This window comes from Orcinus orca, chromosome 19, assembly GCF_937001465.1.
Source record: "Orcinus orca chromosome 19, mOrcOrc1.1, whole genome shotgun sequence".
NCBI classification, from domain to species: Eukaryota; Metazoa; Chordata; class Mammalia; order Artiodactyla; family Delphinidae; genus Orcinus; species Orcinus orca.
In genome coordinates, this window is record NC_064577.1 from 22,757,201 (window position 1) to 22,770,103 (window position 12,903).

The window sequence follows — 12,903 nt, forward strand, 5'->3', positions numbered from 1 at the left end:
TCTCTCATTCCTGATACTGGTAATTTATACCTTCTTTCTTCTGTTTCTGATCAGTCTGTCTAGAGATCTGATCTGTCTAGACTGATCTAGAGATCAGTCTGTCTATATTATTGATTTTATTGATGTCTTCTCAAAGAACCAGCTTTTGGTTTCATTGATTTTCTCTTTTGTTTTTCTATTTTCTATTTCATTGTTTTTCACTCTTATTTTTAGTATTTTCTTTCTTCTGCTTACTTTCTCTTTAATTTGCTATTCTTTTTCAAGCTTCTTCAGGGGAAACTTTTATCATTCATTTGAGAATTTCTTTCTTTGCTAATAAAATAATTCAAAGCTGAACATTTCCACTAGGCACTGACTACCATTCCACAAACACTATGCTTCCATTTTCATTAATTTCAAAATATTTTCTAAGTTCCCTTGTGATTTCTCATTTGACTCATAAAAATTAGATTATATTGTTTATTTTCCAAACATTTTAGGGACATCAGATACATTTCTATTACGGATTTATAATTTAGTTATATAATTATAACTAAATAAAATTATTGAAATTTGTTGTATGGTCTAGAATATGGTCTTTCTTAATTAATGGTCAAGTTGTTTGACAGCCTTTTTCAGATCATTTATATCCTCACCAATTTTCTATCTACTTTTTCTATCAACTCCTGAGAGAAGAGGGTTGAAATACCCTCAACTGTAATTTGTAGATTTGCCTATTTCTCCTTTCAGTTCTGTCAGTCTTTGCCTTATGTATTTTGAAGCTCTTGAAATTAGGTACAAACACATTAGGATTTTTATATTATATTTATGAATTAAATTTTTTATCATTATGAAATATCCTTCTTATTTTCTGCTAAGCTCCTTTGTTCTCAGATCTACTTTGATATTAGCTATGCTACTCTACTTTTCTTGTAATTGCTGTTTGTGTGGTACATCTTTCTTCATCCTTTTAATTTTAACATTTTAAAATATTTAAAGTGTTTATCTTGAAATTACCATGTAGTTACACCTTCTTTTTTTTTTTTACACCTTCTTTTAAATCCAGTCCAACAATCTCTGATTTAGATGGAGTTTTTAAACCATTTATAATAGTTAATGTGATTATTGATGTTGTTGGGTTTCAATCTATTATTTTGCCATTTGTATTTCTACTATTGGCATACTAGATATACCTCTTTTTTTTTTTTCCGGTACGTAGGCCTCTCACTGTTGTGGCCTCTCCCGTTGCGGAGCACAGGCTCCGGACACGCAGGCTCAGTGGCCATGGCTCACGGGCCCAGCCGCTCCGCGGCATGTGGGATCTTCCCAGACCGGGGCTCGAACCCATATCCCCTGCATCGGCAGGCAGACTCTCAACCACTGTGCCACCAGGGAAGCCCTACCTCTTCATTTTTTATATGTACTTTGTTACATCTGCCTTCACATACTATTATACCAGTTTACATAAAATGTAAGTATCTTAATAACAGTATACTTCCATTTCCCTATACCTGTTTCTACCTATATCGTAAGCTTCACAATATATTTTTATTATTTTTGCTTTAACAGTAAATTGTCTTAAAAAGAAATTTTAAATGAGAAAAAGGACAAGTTATATTGACACACGTATTTTCTGTGTCCAGTGCCCTTTATCCCTTTGAGTTGATCCAGGTTTCCATTTAGCATCATTTTCCATCTGCCTGAGCAACTGCCTTTAACCTTTTATGTAGTGCATGTCTGCTAGTAACAAATTCTCTCAGATTTTTGTTTGAAGATATCTGTTATTTCATCTTCAGTTTTGAATGATGTTTTCACTAATTATGCAATTCCAGATTGACAGATTTTTTTGCTTTCAGCACTTTAAAGGTTCATTGTGTTATCTTCTGACTAGCATAGTTTCAGATGAAATATCCTTATTCCAATCTTTTTAATATATCTTTTCTTCTGGCTGCTTTTAAGACTTTATTTCTGTTCTTGCAATTTGATTATGATGTTTCTGATGTGATTTCCTTTGTGTTTATGTTTTGTTGTTGTTCATTGATCTTCAACTTGTGGTTTTATAGTTTTCTTCATATTGGAAAATTTTCAGCCATTATGTCTTCAAATATTTTCCCAAACTTTCTCCTCCTGGTATACAATTTCACATATGCTAGATGATGTGATATAGTCTCAGAGATTCATTAAATCCAGTCTTTTGTCTCTCTGACAATCATTTGGATATTTAAAATGCTTTTTCTTCATATTCGCTGGTCTTTTCTTCTATAACGCCGAATCTGTTGTTTATTCTACCAGTGAAGTTTCCCTTTCAGATAGTATATTACTGTGCTCTAGGCTATTTAGTTCTTTTTTATACTTCTGTCTCTCTCTTTGCTGTGTTCAATTTTTTTGTTTAAATATTGGGGTCTGTTTTTAATGGGTAGTTTAAGATCTTTGTCCACTAATTCCACCATCTCTATCATTTCTAGGTCTAATTCTGTTGACTGATTTTTCTCCTGCTTACGGCTCACATATTCCTGCTTCTTCTCGTGTTTAGTTATCTTTTATTGGATGATCAACACTGTAAAGTGTATATTGTTGGAAGCTGGGTTTTCTTGACTTCTTTTAAAAATTATTTGGCTTTGTTTAGGAAGCAATTAAGTACTTGCAGGTGACCAGTCTGACCCATCTGAAGCTTGTTCTTGAACTTTGTTAGAACTGACTTGAGGTTTTCTTTACTCTAAGGCTAGTTTAACCCCATGACTAAAGTGTGGCCTTTGTGTATGTTCCGTGATGACTCTTCATTCTGGCCGGTTAAAACTCAAATATCTCCCAGATTTGTGTGAGCTTTGGGAATTGTTCATCTTTAAGCTCACCAGTCGCTGTTTACTTGGCCTTACAGAACTTAACCCTTTATGTACCCAAAGTATCAACAACAGACTCAAGAGGAAACCAGGTAGATTCTGAAGCTCCTTCTCTACATAGCTTCCTCCTGTCCAGTACTCGGTGCCTACAAATTCCAGCTTCCTCAGACTCCCAAACTCCAGTCTGTGTTTCCTCTACTCACAATACTGCCATGCTGTGCTTCGATTCCCTTTCCCTGTGTTCAGGCCCAGAATGTGCCCTGCGACGGAAGCAGGGGTGATTGTAGGGCTTGTCGCATTTGCTTCCCTTCCCTTCACAGGGTCACAGTCCTGTGCTTCTTGTTTCCCAGCATCCTAAAGCTGTGTTTCCTGTGTCTTGTCCAGCTTTCTGGCTGTTTACTACAGCTGATTAAGTATGGCCCCAGTTACTCTATCATGGCCCAAATGGAAATCATGAATTTTGTTTATGACTCTAAATTTATACTTTTATTTTAAGGTAGAATGCAGAGATTTTCAAGTTTGAAAGTTCTGTAAATATATTAAATTACATATAAATGTTTGTTATGAATTCTCTGAGTACTTTTGTTGACAGGGTAGCACACACTTATATATGAAAATCTGGCACCGGCTGGCCATGACTGTATTCACAGCGTTTGAAGAAGCTTCAGATGAATGCCTGCAAAGCTTTTGAACAGGAAATACTGCACAGTGCACTGAGCTTTATGCTGTGTTTCAAGAATCTGGGAAGCATCTTTCTTTTAAATCCTAAAAACAAATATTTAATTCAGAAATGTATGCTATTATATTTTAAAGAAATTTCTCTTTATAAGATCTGGGGCTGCCTTAAGTATAAGTATTCTAGGGGAGTCTCCTAATCTTCTTCTCTCCACATCACCTTCCTGGAAATCATGAATGCCTGAAGTTTCACCATTAATGATAGGAAAAAAAAAAAAGGAAGGAGAGACTTTTTTTGAATTAAGACCTGCAGAGAAACAGTAGCAATTAAGATGGTTAACAACCATCGACACCTTTGTGAAACTGTTTGCTTTGCTCCTTTCCAGTAGGGGTTTTAAAGCCAAGATTTTGATGGCAATAACATAGAGAAACAAACACATTGGGCTCTTCAGCAGAGAAGAGTGACCTGAGGACAGCAGAGGGGACTGAGTGCTTGGCGGAGGCGGAGGGCAGGCCAAGCACACGTCGGGGCAGAGAGAAAGAGCCGGAGATAAGAAAACAAAACAACTTTCTCCTTTCAAGATGATGATTTTCCTCTCATCTGTTCAGGTCATGCTACAGATGATTGTTTGAAAATTGTATTTCTTCTAATCACGTGCTTTTCATGTGTTTAAGAAGATAAAAAAAGATCCAAGATCCTGCTAAAGTCTAAATTTAGCATACTGAGAAAAGAATTTGTACTGTCTTTAAAACCATTTTTACCAGTTTTCTTTGGTTTTACTGCTTTCTTAAATAAAACACTGCATGACTTCCAAGTTGCGTATTTGCATACTACTTTAATTTACAAATTATTTTTTAATCAAATAGCTTGATATTTCGTTTCTTTTCCTTCAGGGTGTTTAAATATGTTACTGTAGTAGCAAAACTTTTTCATTTTAAAAATCTCTACTACTAATTTTAAAGTTGATTTGTGTTAAGTAAAAGTTAAGTCATACACTGCAAGGTGTAGGAAGATTTGTTTTAAAGAACCCAATGATATAGATTTGATTACTAAGTTTGAACTGTTAACTGTTTAACAGGTTTAGATTTGTGGCTTGCTTTCTTTGGTTCGTTTTTGCTTTTACTTCTATGCTACACTAGTTTGCCATGTAGCAGTTGCACTGTGCACTATTACAATAAGGACTGGGAAGATTTTTATGGATGTAAATGTCTATTACGGTTTGCGATAGTATTTCCCTCTAGTTCTCAGTGATTTAAATGTGACCAAGCCTTCTGTACTTTGTCACAAAAAGCGGGTTTTCCAGGTGACTATTTTGGTGAGTGTCAAAATAAGAATTTATGGTGTATTACTGTCGATTCACTTTGAATTGAAATATATATTTTGCAAAAAAAAAAAAGAAAATTGTATTTCTAAGTAGTAATGATAGCTGTAAAAATAAGATTTGGATGAAAAGAGCTAACCCTAACCTAAGTTTATGTATGGAAATAAAACGGACGGTGAGAACCATCCTGAGAATAAAATTATTCAGAACTGTTGTAGAGACACTTTGCATGAGAAATGAGCTATCAATTTTCAGCCATGCTAAACTGGAGCTTTTCAGATTCATCTAAGAAGAGTTCAGAAATCCAGACAACTGTGATTTAGAATCAAATAAATAGTAAAAACCTTGAAGGTTGATAAGTTCATTGTATTTCTTCAGTTATTCCCATTATTCTCCAAAGTGTTGATTCTGCTCCACGTTGCTATTGGCAGCTTCTAGAGGTGTTCATATCTCACCCATTGGCCGCACTTTAAACTCATACTGGTCATGTCAGGTGGGCCCTAATACCTCCTGGAGCCCTGGGGCTCATACCGGATTCCTCAGCCTCTTCCCTTTCCCACTTCTGACATGGCTATTCATACCCTTTCCTCACACCTCAAATCTCCCAACAGTCTCTTCTGCCATCCTCATGCTTCGCTGAGGAATCTTTCCTCCTGCTCCATGGAGAAGTTCCCACCACTGTACCAGGGATAATTGACCTGCACTCCCAGCAAAGGCCACCCTGTCCCCTTGTGCCCTAGAACTCACCCCTTCTCCTTCACTCCAGGACATGCCACCAGTAGATCTCTGGCATCGTTTGTCTTTTCCTTCTCTACGGCCCGACCTTTCCCATCATCTTACACACATGCTGCTCTCTCGTCTTGTAAAAAAGAAATCAATCATCAGCCCTTTCTTTACTCACTTCCAAAAATGGCAACTTGCAGCCCATTTCTCTCCTTTTTTTTGGTAACAAAACTGTGGACAACTTGTCTCGTCTTCTCCAGTTCCCCCTCCTACCCTGAGCTCCCTCCGGTCCAGCTTTCCTCCTTGGTGCTGTACCAGAATCACTCATGTCCAGGCCACCCCTGTCCTCCACACGCGCATGTCACGTGACTCCCCGTAGAACCCGGCACAGTTGACTAGTCCTGGAAACGCTCTCTTCCCTTGGCTTCAGGATCCCGTACTCTCCTGATTCCTTCTCTCTCTGGCCATTACTTCCATTTACTTTCCTCCCTATCTCCAGCCTCCTGACATCTGCAGGCGCAGGGCTCAGGATTCTTAGACTTCTGTTTTGGATACACACTCAGTGCCTTGAGATCTCCTCCAGTAGCATAGTTCTACCTGCCGTTTATATACTAGTGACACTTGAATTTATACTTCTAACCTAGACCTCTCCTCTGGACTCCAGAGCATTTGAACATATTCAAATGTTCACCTCAACACGAGGTGTCCAGTAGGCATCTCCAAACTTCATGTGTCCAAAACCAATCTCTTGATCTTTCCCCAAAATCTGTTCCACGTGTAGTTTTTTTTGATGTAAGTTAATGACAACCCCACTCTTCTAGTTGCTTAGGACAAAAATCTTGCAGTCATCCTTGGTTCATCTCTTTATCTTGCAGCATTTCCAGTTGGTTCTACTTTGAAATCTTTCTCAGAATCTCACCACCTTTTCTGTCACCGTCTGGATTAATTGCGGTAGATTCCCAACTGGCTTCTTTGCCTGATTCTTGCCCGAAACAAGAGCTAGAGTGATCGTATGAATACGCATGTGAAACCATGTCACTCCTGTACTGAAAACGCCTCCTTGACTCTCCATTTCGCTCATATTAAAATGCACGTTCCTTACAGCTGCTTACAAACACCATGAAGGATCTGGCCCCTCGTTCTCTCTCATCTTGTCCAAGGGAGATGCTTCTCACAGATCCTCCCTGTGCCTTGAACACACTGTGCATGCCTCTGCCTCGGGGCCTTTGCACTGGCTCTCCTTCTGTCTGGAGAGCTCTTTCCCTAGAGTTCACCATGGCTCCCTCGTCTCCTGCAGGCCTTTGCTCATATATCACCCTCTCAGTGAGGCTTTCCCTAACTAATATGTTTTTTAAATTGTAAACTACCCCTACCGTTCCTCACTTCCTATCTCACTTTCTTGCTTTATCCTTCTTCGTAGCGTTTGCACCATCTGAAATACTATCACTTTGATAAGTTATATGATTGCTCTCTAGGTTAGAAGTTCCATAAAGGTAGGGAGAGATTTTTGTCTGTTTTGTCCGCTGCTCTAGTCCCGGTTGCCTGGAATGGATGCATGAATTGGGTGGTTAATTGTAAAAGACTCTATCTGAGGTTGTGGGGTTCTGGGGCTGAGTAGCCTCAGACTCTCGAAGAGTAGCTGCATCTTCGTCACAGGATGTCGTACACTAACCAGCCTCTCTGACTCCAACTTTTCTGGGGAAAAGTAACAACCTTTATGACACTATAATTTTCATATTTTCTAGTAAGTATTTTTAAAGCCTTTAGAACAGTGTGTGCCACCGGGTAAGAGCTCTACAAGTATTTATTAAATAAGCAACAAGTACTTTATCAACAGCATTTTTTGATTAAAAAGTATTGGCAGGATGTGAAGCAAGACAAATAACCCTCATGAGGCCCCGTGTGGCCTCGATTCTGGAGTAGAGAGTGGCTTTATTAGTCATAGAGCTAGAATAGAGTCTGGTGATTTAGTAGAGAAAACAGCAACAGTCACAAGCCCTCTCTAGTCGGGAAAAAGCAAAACTACCCAGTGTATTGAGCGCCATTATAGATGCAAAGAGATTTATGGGATAAACTCTAGAGAGCTGCTTGTGAACTTCAGTTCATAAATCACACGGCTGTTGTCTTGTCAGCTTGGGTTCTGTTACAGAGCACCACAAACTGGGTGGCTTATCAAGGACTGAAATTTATTTCCGATCGTTCTGGAAGCTGGAAGTTGGAGGTCAGGGTGCTGGTGTGGTCCAGTTCTAGTAAGAGCCCTCTGCCAGGTTGCACACGGCCATCCTCTCACTGTAGGCTCAAACGGCAGAAAGAACTAGCTCACTGGCCTCTTCTTATAAAGGCACTAATCCCATTCATGAGGGCTCCACCCCCACAACCTCGTCACTTCCTGAAGCCTCACCCCAAATACCATCACATTGGTATTAGGGCTTCAGCTTTTGAATTTATTCCATGTCCACCCCTGGTTTGCTCCCTGGAGAGATGGAATGAGAGAGGGGACCCAGGTATAGCTCAGGGTTAAAATAAAAACGGGGTTGTAGGGCTTCCCTGGTGGCGCAAGTGGTTGAGGGTCCGCCTGCCGATGCAGGGGACACGGGTTCGTGCCCCGGTCTGGGAAGATCCCACATGCCGCGGAGCGGCTAGGCCCGTGAGCCATGGCCGCTGAGCCTGCACGTCCGGAGCCTGTGCTCTGCAACGGGAGAGGCCACAACAGTGAGAGGCCCACATACCACAAAAAAAAAAAAAAAAACGGGGTTGTACAGGAATCAGTATCGTGAACATCTAGGCACCCTTCTGAACACCCTGGCAGCCCGACGTCTGCCGCCAGGCGGTAAACCAGGGGGCACAGCTCTGGGCAAAAGGGCCCAAGAAGGGTGTCCAGTCAGATACCGGTATGAGAGAGTCCAGGAGCCTTAGTGATACCCTGTGATGACTCCACCTGTCCCCAAGCCTGCCTGTTTTAGAGGGCCACACTTTAAACAAGAAAGAACACCAAAGAGCACCAAAAATTGAGGACAATTTCTAAAGTGAAAAACAGAGGCCAAAACAGGCTGGTACAGCAAAGAAATAAAAGGAACTAAGAAAAATACAGACACTCTAGAGAACAGAAAGAAAATTTAAATGTGTGTGTGTAGGTATAGACATTGTATAGGTGTGTATGAAATCAGTCACCTCGGAGAAGTGGGATTCTCTGGGACGCCCTGTGCCGTGTGTTCCAGCCGGTGAAGCGCTTGTGCTCTGCCACGTGGGGTCGGGTCCTGGCTCCATCGCTTCCTAGATGCGCCGCTGAGCAGCTCTCCTAACCTCTCTGTGGCACAGCTTCCTCGTCTGTTAAAAATGGGGAGTGATGGCGTGTTCAGAGAGCAACAATGAAACTCTTGGAAATTACAAACAGGACAGCCGGAGTCTTTAAAATCCAATACAAAGTTTAACATTTAAAGTCGAGAATTGCTACAAAAGATCAAAAAGACAAAGTAATGGAAGATAGAAACAACAAGGAAAAGATGCTAAACCTGTGAGGTCCAATATTCAGAGCTGCAGAGACAGGCAGACAGAGAGACGAGAGAGAAAGAGACCGGGGGAAAAAGAGAGGAAATTAAGAGAGAAATGACCAAAGCCTTTTCTAGAAATGCAGGACACGAGCGCAGATTGAAAGGGCCTGTTTAGTGCCTGCACAATGGATGAGAAAAAAGGCCCGGCTAGGGCAAGTCACCGCGACATTTCCGAACACGGAGGATAAAGTGCAGATCCTGAGGCTTCCAGGGAGACGGAAAGCAGGTCACACACAAAGGATGGGAACTCGGGTGGCAAAGGAGATCGTGGAGTTCTAAGTAACGTGGACTTCTTCTGGGAAGGCCTCCCTACTTCCAGGCCATAGAAATTGTTTGATTTAGATGTATCTGTCAGTTCAAAAAAAGAGCTCTTGTGTGTCAGCAGAGTAGGGCTCAGACCTTGGCTCAGTGAGTCTAAAATCTCCTATCAGCCTCCACCAGGAGGGTCTAGTTCTTTTCTCTTTAAACTAAGGGAAAGAGCGTTAAATTTACCGTCTTCCCTCCCCCACCTCCGATTCCCTCTCCCCTCGTTTCCTCTTCCTTCTCCTGTGTTTCCTCTCTTCCCTGACTTCACACACGTTTGCTGGGTCTATTTCTGTCTCTCCTTCTCCCTTTCTCTTTCCACAGAAGTCTGTGTTTGTCTAATAATTGGCAGGAGAGATCTTTTTTTTTTCCTCTTTTGCTTTTTGCTTTTTAAGTGATGAATAGTTGGCGTTAGATCAAAGGCAAGCCCTGTGGTTTTCTGGCTGCCCCAGAAGGGCGGTGCAGCTGGCAGCCATCCCAGCTGCCTGGTGATAGGCGTGTGCGAGAGATACCAGCCTCACAGGTCACTGTGTGTGTGTTCATTGCATGTGTTTTTCAGGCCAACAGCAGGCTGAAGCAGACCGAGAAAGAATACACTCAGAAGCTTGCCAAATCCTCACAGGTAAGAGCTTTAAAGAAAAAAAGAGCAAAACCAAAACAAACAAGAAAGAAACCTACCATAAAAGCACTTGTACTTTAGAGCTAAATGTGATTCTTTTCCGTTTTTTATGGATTAGTGTCATATTTTCGATGAGTATGCAGATGCTGTTAATATTTCAGTCTCAACTTTCTAAAATCAGCATACTGAACCATTTGAACCGACACACACACACACTCAGATATTGTAAAACCAGCCTGTGTACTTGAACAAGTCCAGGCTGAAACGTATTTCACAAAGGCTGGAGAGACACACCTACCTTTGTGATGTAAGCGGTTTGATACATCTGTGCTTTTTTTGCAGTATTCCATTTTGCTGCACCTAAAGACTGCTTAACAACAAGATTCAAAATGGCAAATATACTGGGTTAAATTAGCAGCTCAACTGTTGACTCCTTTTGGGAAAAAGAAGAATTACAAGGGCCAACATTGACATCTTGCTGGATGTTGTTACTATAGTAGTTGTAGTAGAAGGCCAAATACTGAACACTTGTGTCTCTACTTGACTTACGATGCTTGGAGTCCTTTTGCACAAGCTGTTATAATGATGTCCTCTGGCGTCATCTAGGGAATTCCAAACATTCCTTAGTCGTATGAGTCATTGTGGAATAAATAAAATGCTAATTTTCATCTTACAGATGGATAGATGAAGCCATTTCACTTTGTGGACATCATATCTGATGATTTTTAAAATCAGTTTTTCTTAGTATTTTTGCCATGTATAGTGAGATGTGGCCGTCAGCTGAAATGTACGTACACAGTGGTGGTACTAGCAAGGCTACAACAAAACGATAATGAAATTAAGAAGTTTATGGGGCACTAATCATATTGATTCATTCAGTTTCATTCACAGGAACTCTGGGATTAGAAACTATTACTGGCCCCATTTTTCCATTTGAGAAAACTGAGACTCAGAGAGGTGAGGTCACGCAGGTTAGCAAGTGACTAAGCCAGGACCCAACCTGTCTTTGACATTGGAACGGAAGGTCTTAACCTGACACCACCAAGTCTGGCCCAACCCCTCACGTTTTTAATATGGCAGAACTCTGCCGATAATTATGAAATTGCTTAGGTTCTACAGTTATTTCTAAAATGTGCATATGTTATATAATTCACATCCCATTAGGAAAGCAAAAAGTCTTTGTCTAAGTGAAGACGAACGTGTTTATCTAAAAGGTGACGGTGATGTCTCAAGGGCCATTATTCCAGGCAATAACATGGGGAAATATCCTCTTTAATCCACTGAGAAAGATTCTTATAATCAAAAGAAATCTTATTACTCCAAAAGCGAAACTAAAACATGAAAAAACCCAGCTGGCATACCCTTACATCCTGCTTACTTTGCTTTATGTTACATGGCGGGGGTAGACCAAAAGTGAGGTACAAAACAGCTGGTAGAAATGCTTGAACACTGAGAGTGTTTGAGTTTTACCTAAAAGAAGGTGTGAAGAAGCCTGATTAGTCCATATTAAAGCAAATTAAATGTAAGTTGGGGGGAAGAATGCCTAAGCTTTGGAGTCCACAGACCTGAGTCCGAATACCAGCCCCACCACTTACGTGACCTTGAGCGAGTGACCTGCTCTCTCTGGAATCCAGTTTCCTCATGTGTAAAATGGGGGAGTAGTATACTTACCTCAACACAATGCCAGCAAAGTGCTTGGTACAGGGCCTAGGACGCGGTAAAGCATTTAACAGCCATTAGTTCTTATAAGGGCCTGTGAAATCTCAGTGGAGAAAGGAAAGGGGGAGCAAAGAATGAAAAATGTATGGAAGGAGCAAGAAATGATGTGTTTGAAATTTATTTCTGGGCGTTCAAGAACTGATAAAATCTCCCTCCAGAATTTGGAGAGGCAAAGGGTTGCTGGCTATTTCCCCGTGTACGGACATGAAGGAGGTAGGAGCAGACATCAGCTGGTGTCCTGTGCTGTGGCCACCCTTCATAAATGAAAGGGCAGTGCAACACCTAAAAAGAAAAATCCTAGAAAAGATAGAATAACACGATACAAGATAGTCCACCTTCTCATAAGAGGTAGGATGACCTTACATTACAAACATTTTGTTTGCCCACCTCTAAATAATATAAATATTTATATGCATATAAATATATGTATATGTTTATATCTGTGAACTGGCATTTGAGAAACACTTGTCTATAATAAAGTCAGTTCAGAGAAACAGATTATTTGAAAATAAACCTTATACAGCAGAACTGCGGATGGACGTCTGCCGTCTTCCAGTGATGGTCTGCTGGAACCTCTAACTCATGTCTCGCTGAGGAGAGTGCCCGAAGCAAAGCTGCTTAACCGCTTATCAGATTTTTCTAAATCCCTCTCTCTCAAAAAAAAAAAAAAAAAAGTAATAAGATGCACGCATTAGTAATGAATACACTGGTACCTAGGGAAGCATCAGGTTAAATTTGGAAAATATTTTAAGTATTTTACTCCCTTAAAGGAAGTCACTTAACCTTTAAGATTTTATCAAGCCCTAGGACCTACTAGACCATGCACTCTGAACGCTCACAGGCCCAGGACGGCGCCCCTCCTGGGTCGCGCGGTGTTCACCCTGATGGCAACGGTAGCACCATCTCTGAGCACACTCCCCAATATAACTTCCATCAGAATCGCGTATTTGTTTTTTTTATCTTAATATTACATATTAACCTTGCCTTTTCATCTTTCATGTGGTTTTCCCCACTCATCTGACTTACCTAGAGGCCATTTTTCAAAGAAAACTAATGCCGTTTTTGCAGGAATGTAGGTAGCTGCGGAGAAATGCTAGCAGAGCCTGCCCATCGCCGAGGGACCGATGTCCCCCCACGTGGCCCCCAAGCTCCCACTGGCGCAGATTAGAGCC

At 40.9% G+C, this 12,903-nt stretch overlaps 1 protein-coding gene across 29 annotated transcripts in view; it reads left to right on the plus strand.

Moving 5' to 3' along the window:
* Nucleotides 1-12,903, plus strand: part of CEP112 (centrosomal protein 112) — a 412,427-nt gene that overhangs the window by 311,748 nt on the left and 87,776 nt on the right. For 27 of the 29 annotated variants that reach the window (XM_033438326.2, XM_033438327.2, XM_033438317.2 and 24 more), the window contains one exon: nt 9,953-10,015. The exons of the other annotated variants lie outside the window; for them this stretch is intronic. In XM_033438326.2, coding sequence (XP_033294217.1) covers nt 9,953-10,015 — 63 coding nt within the window. The remainder of the gene's footprint in view (nt 1-9,952; nt 10,016-12,903) is intronic. 29 annotated transcript variants of the gene reach the window in all.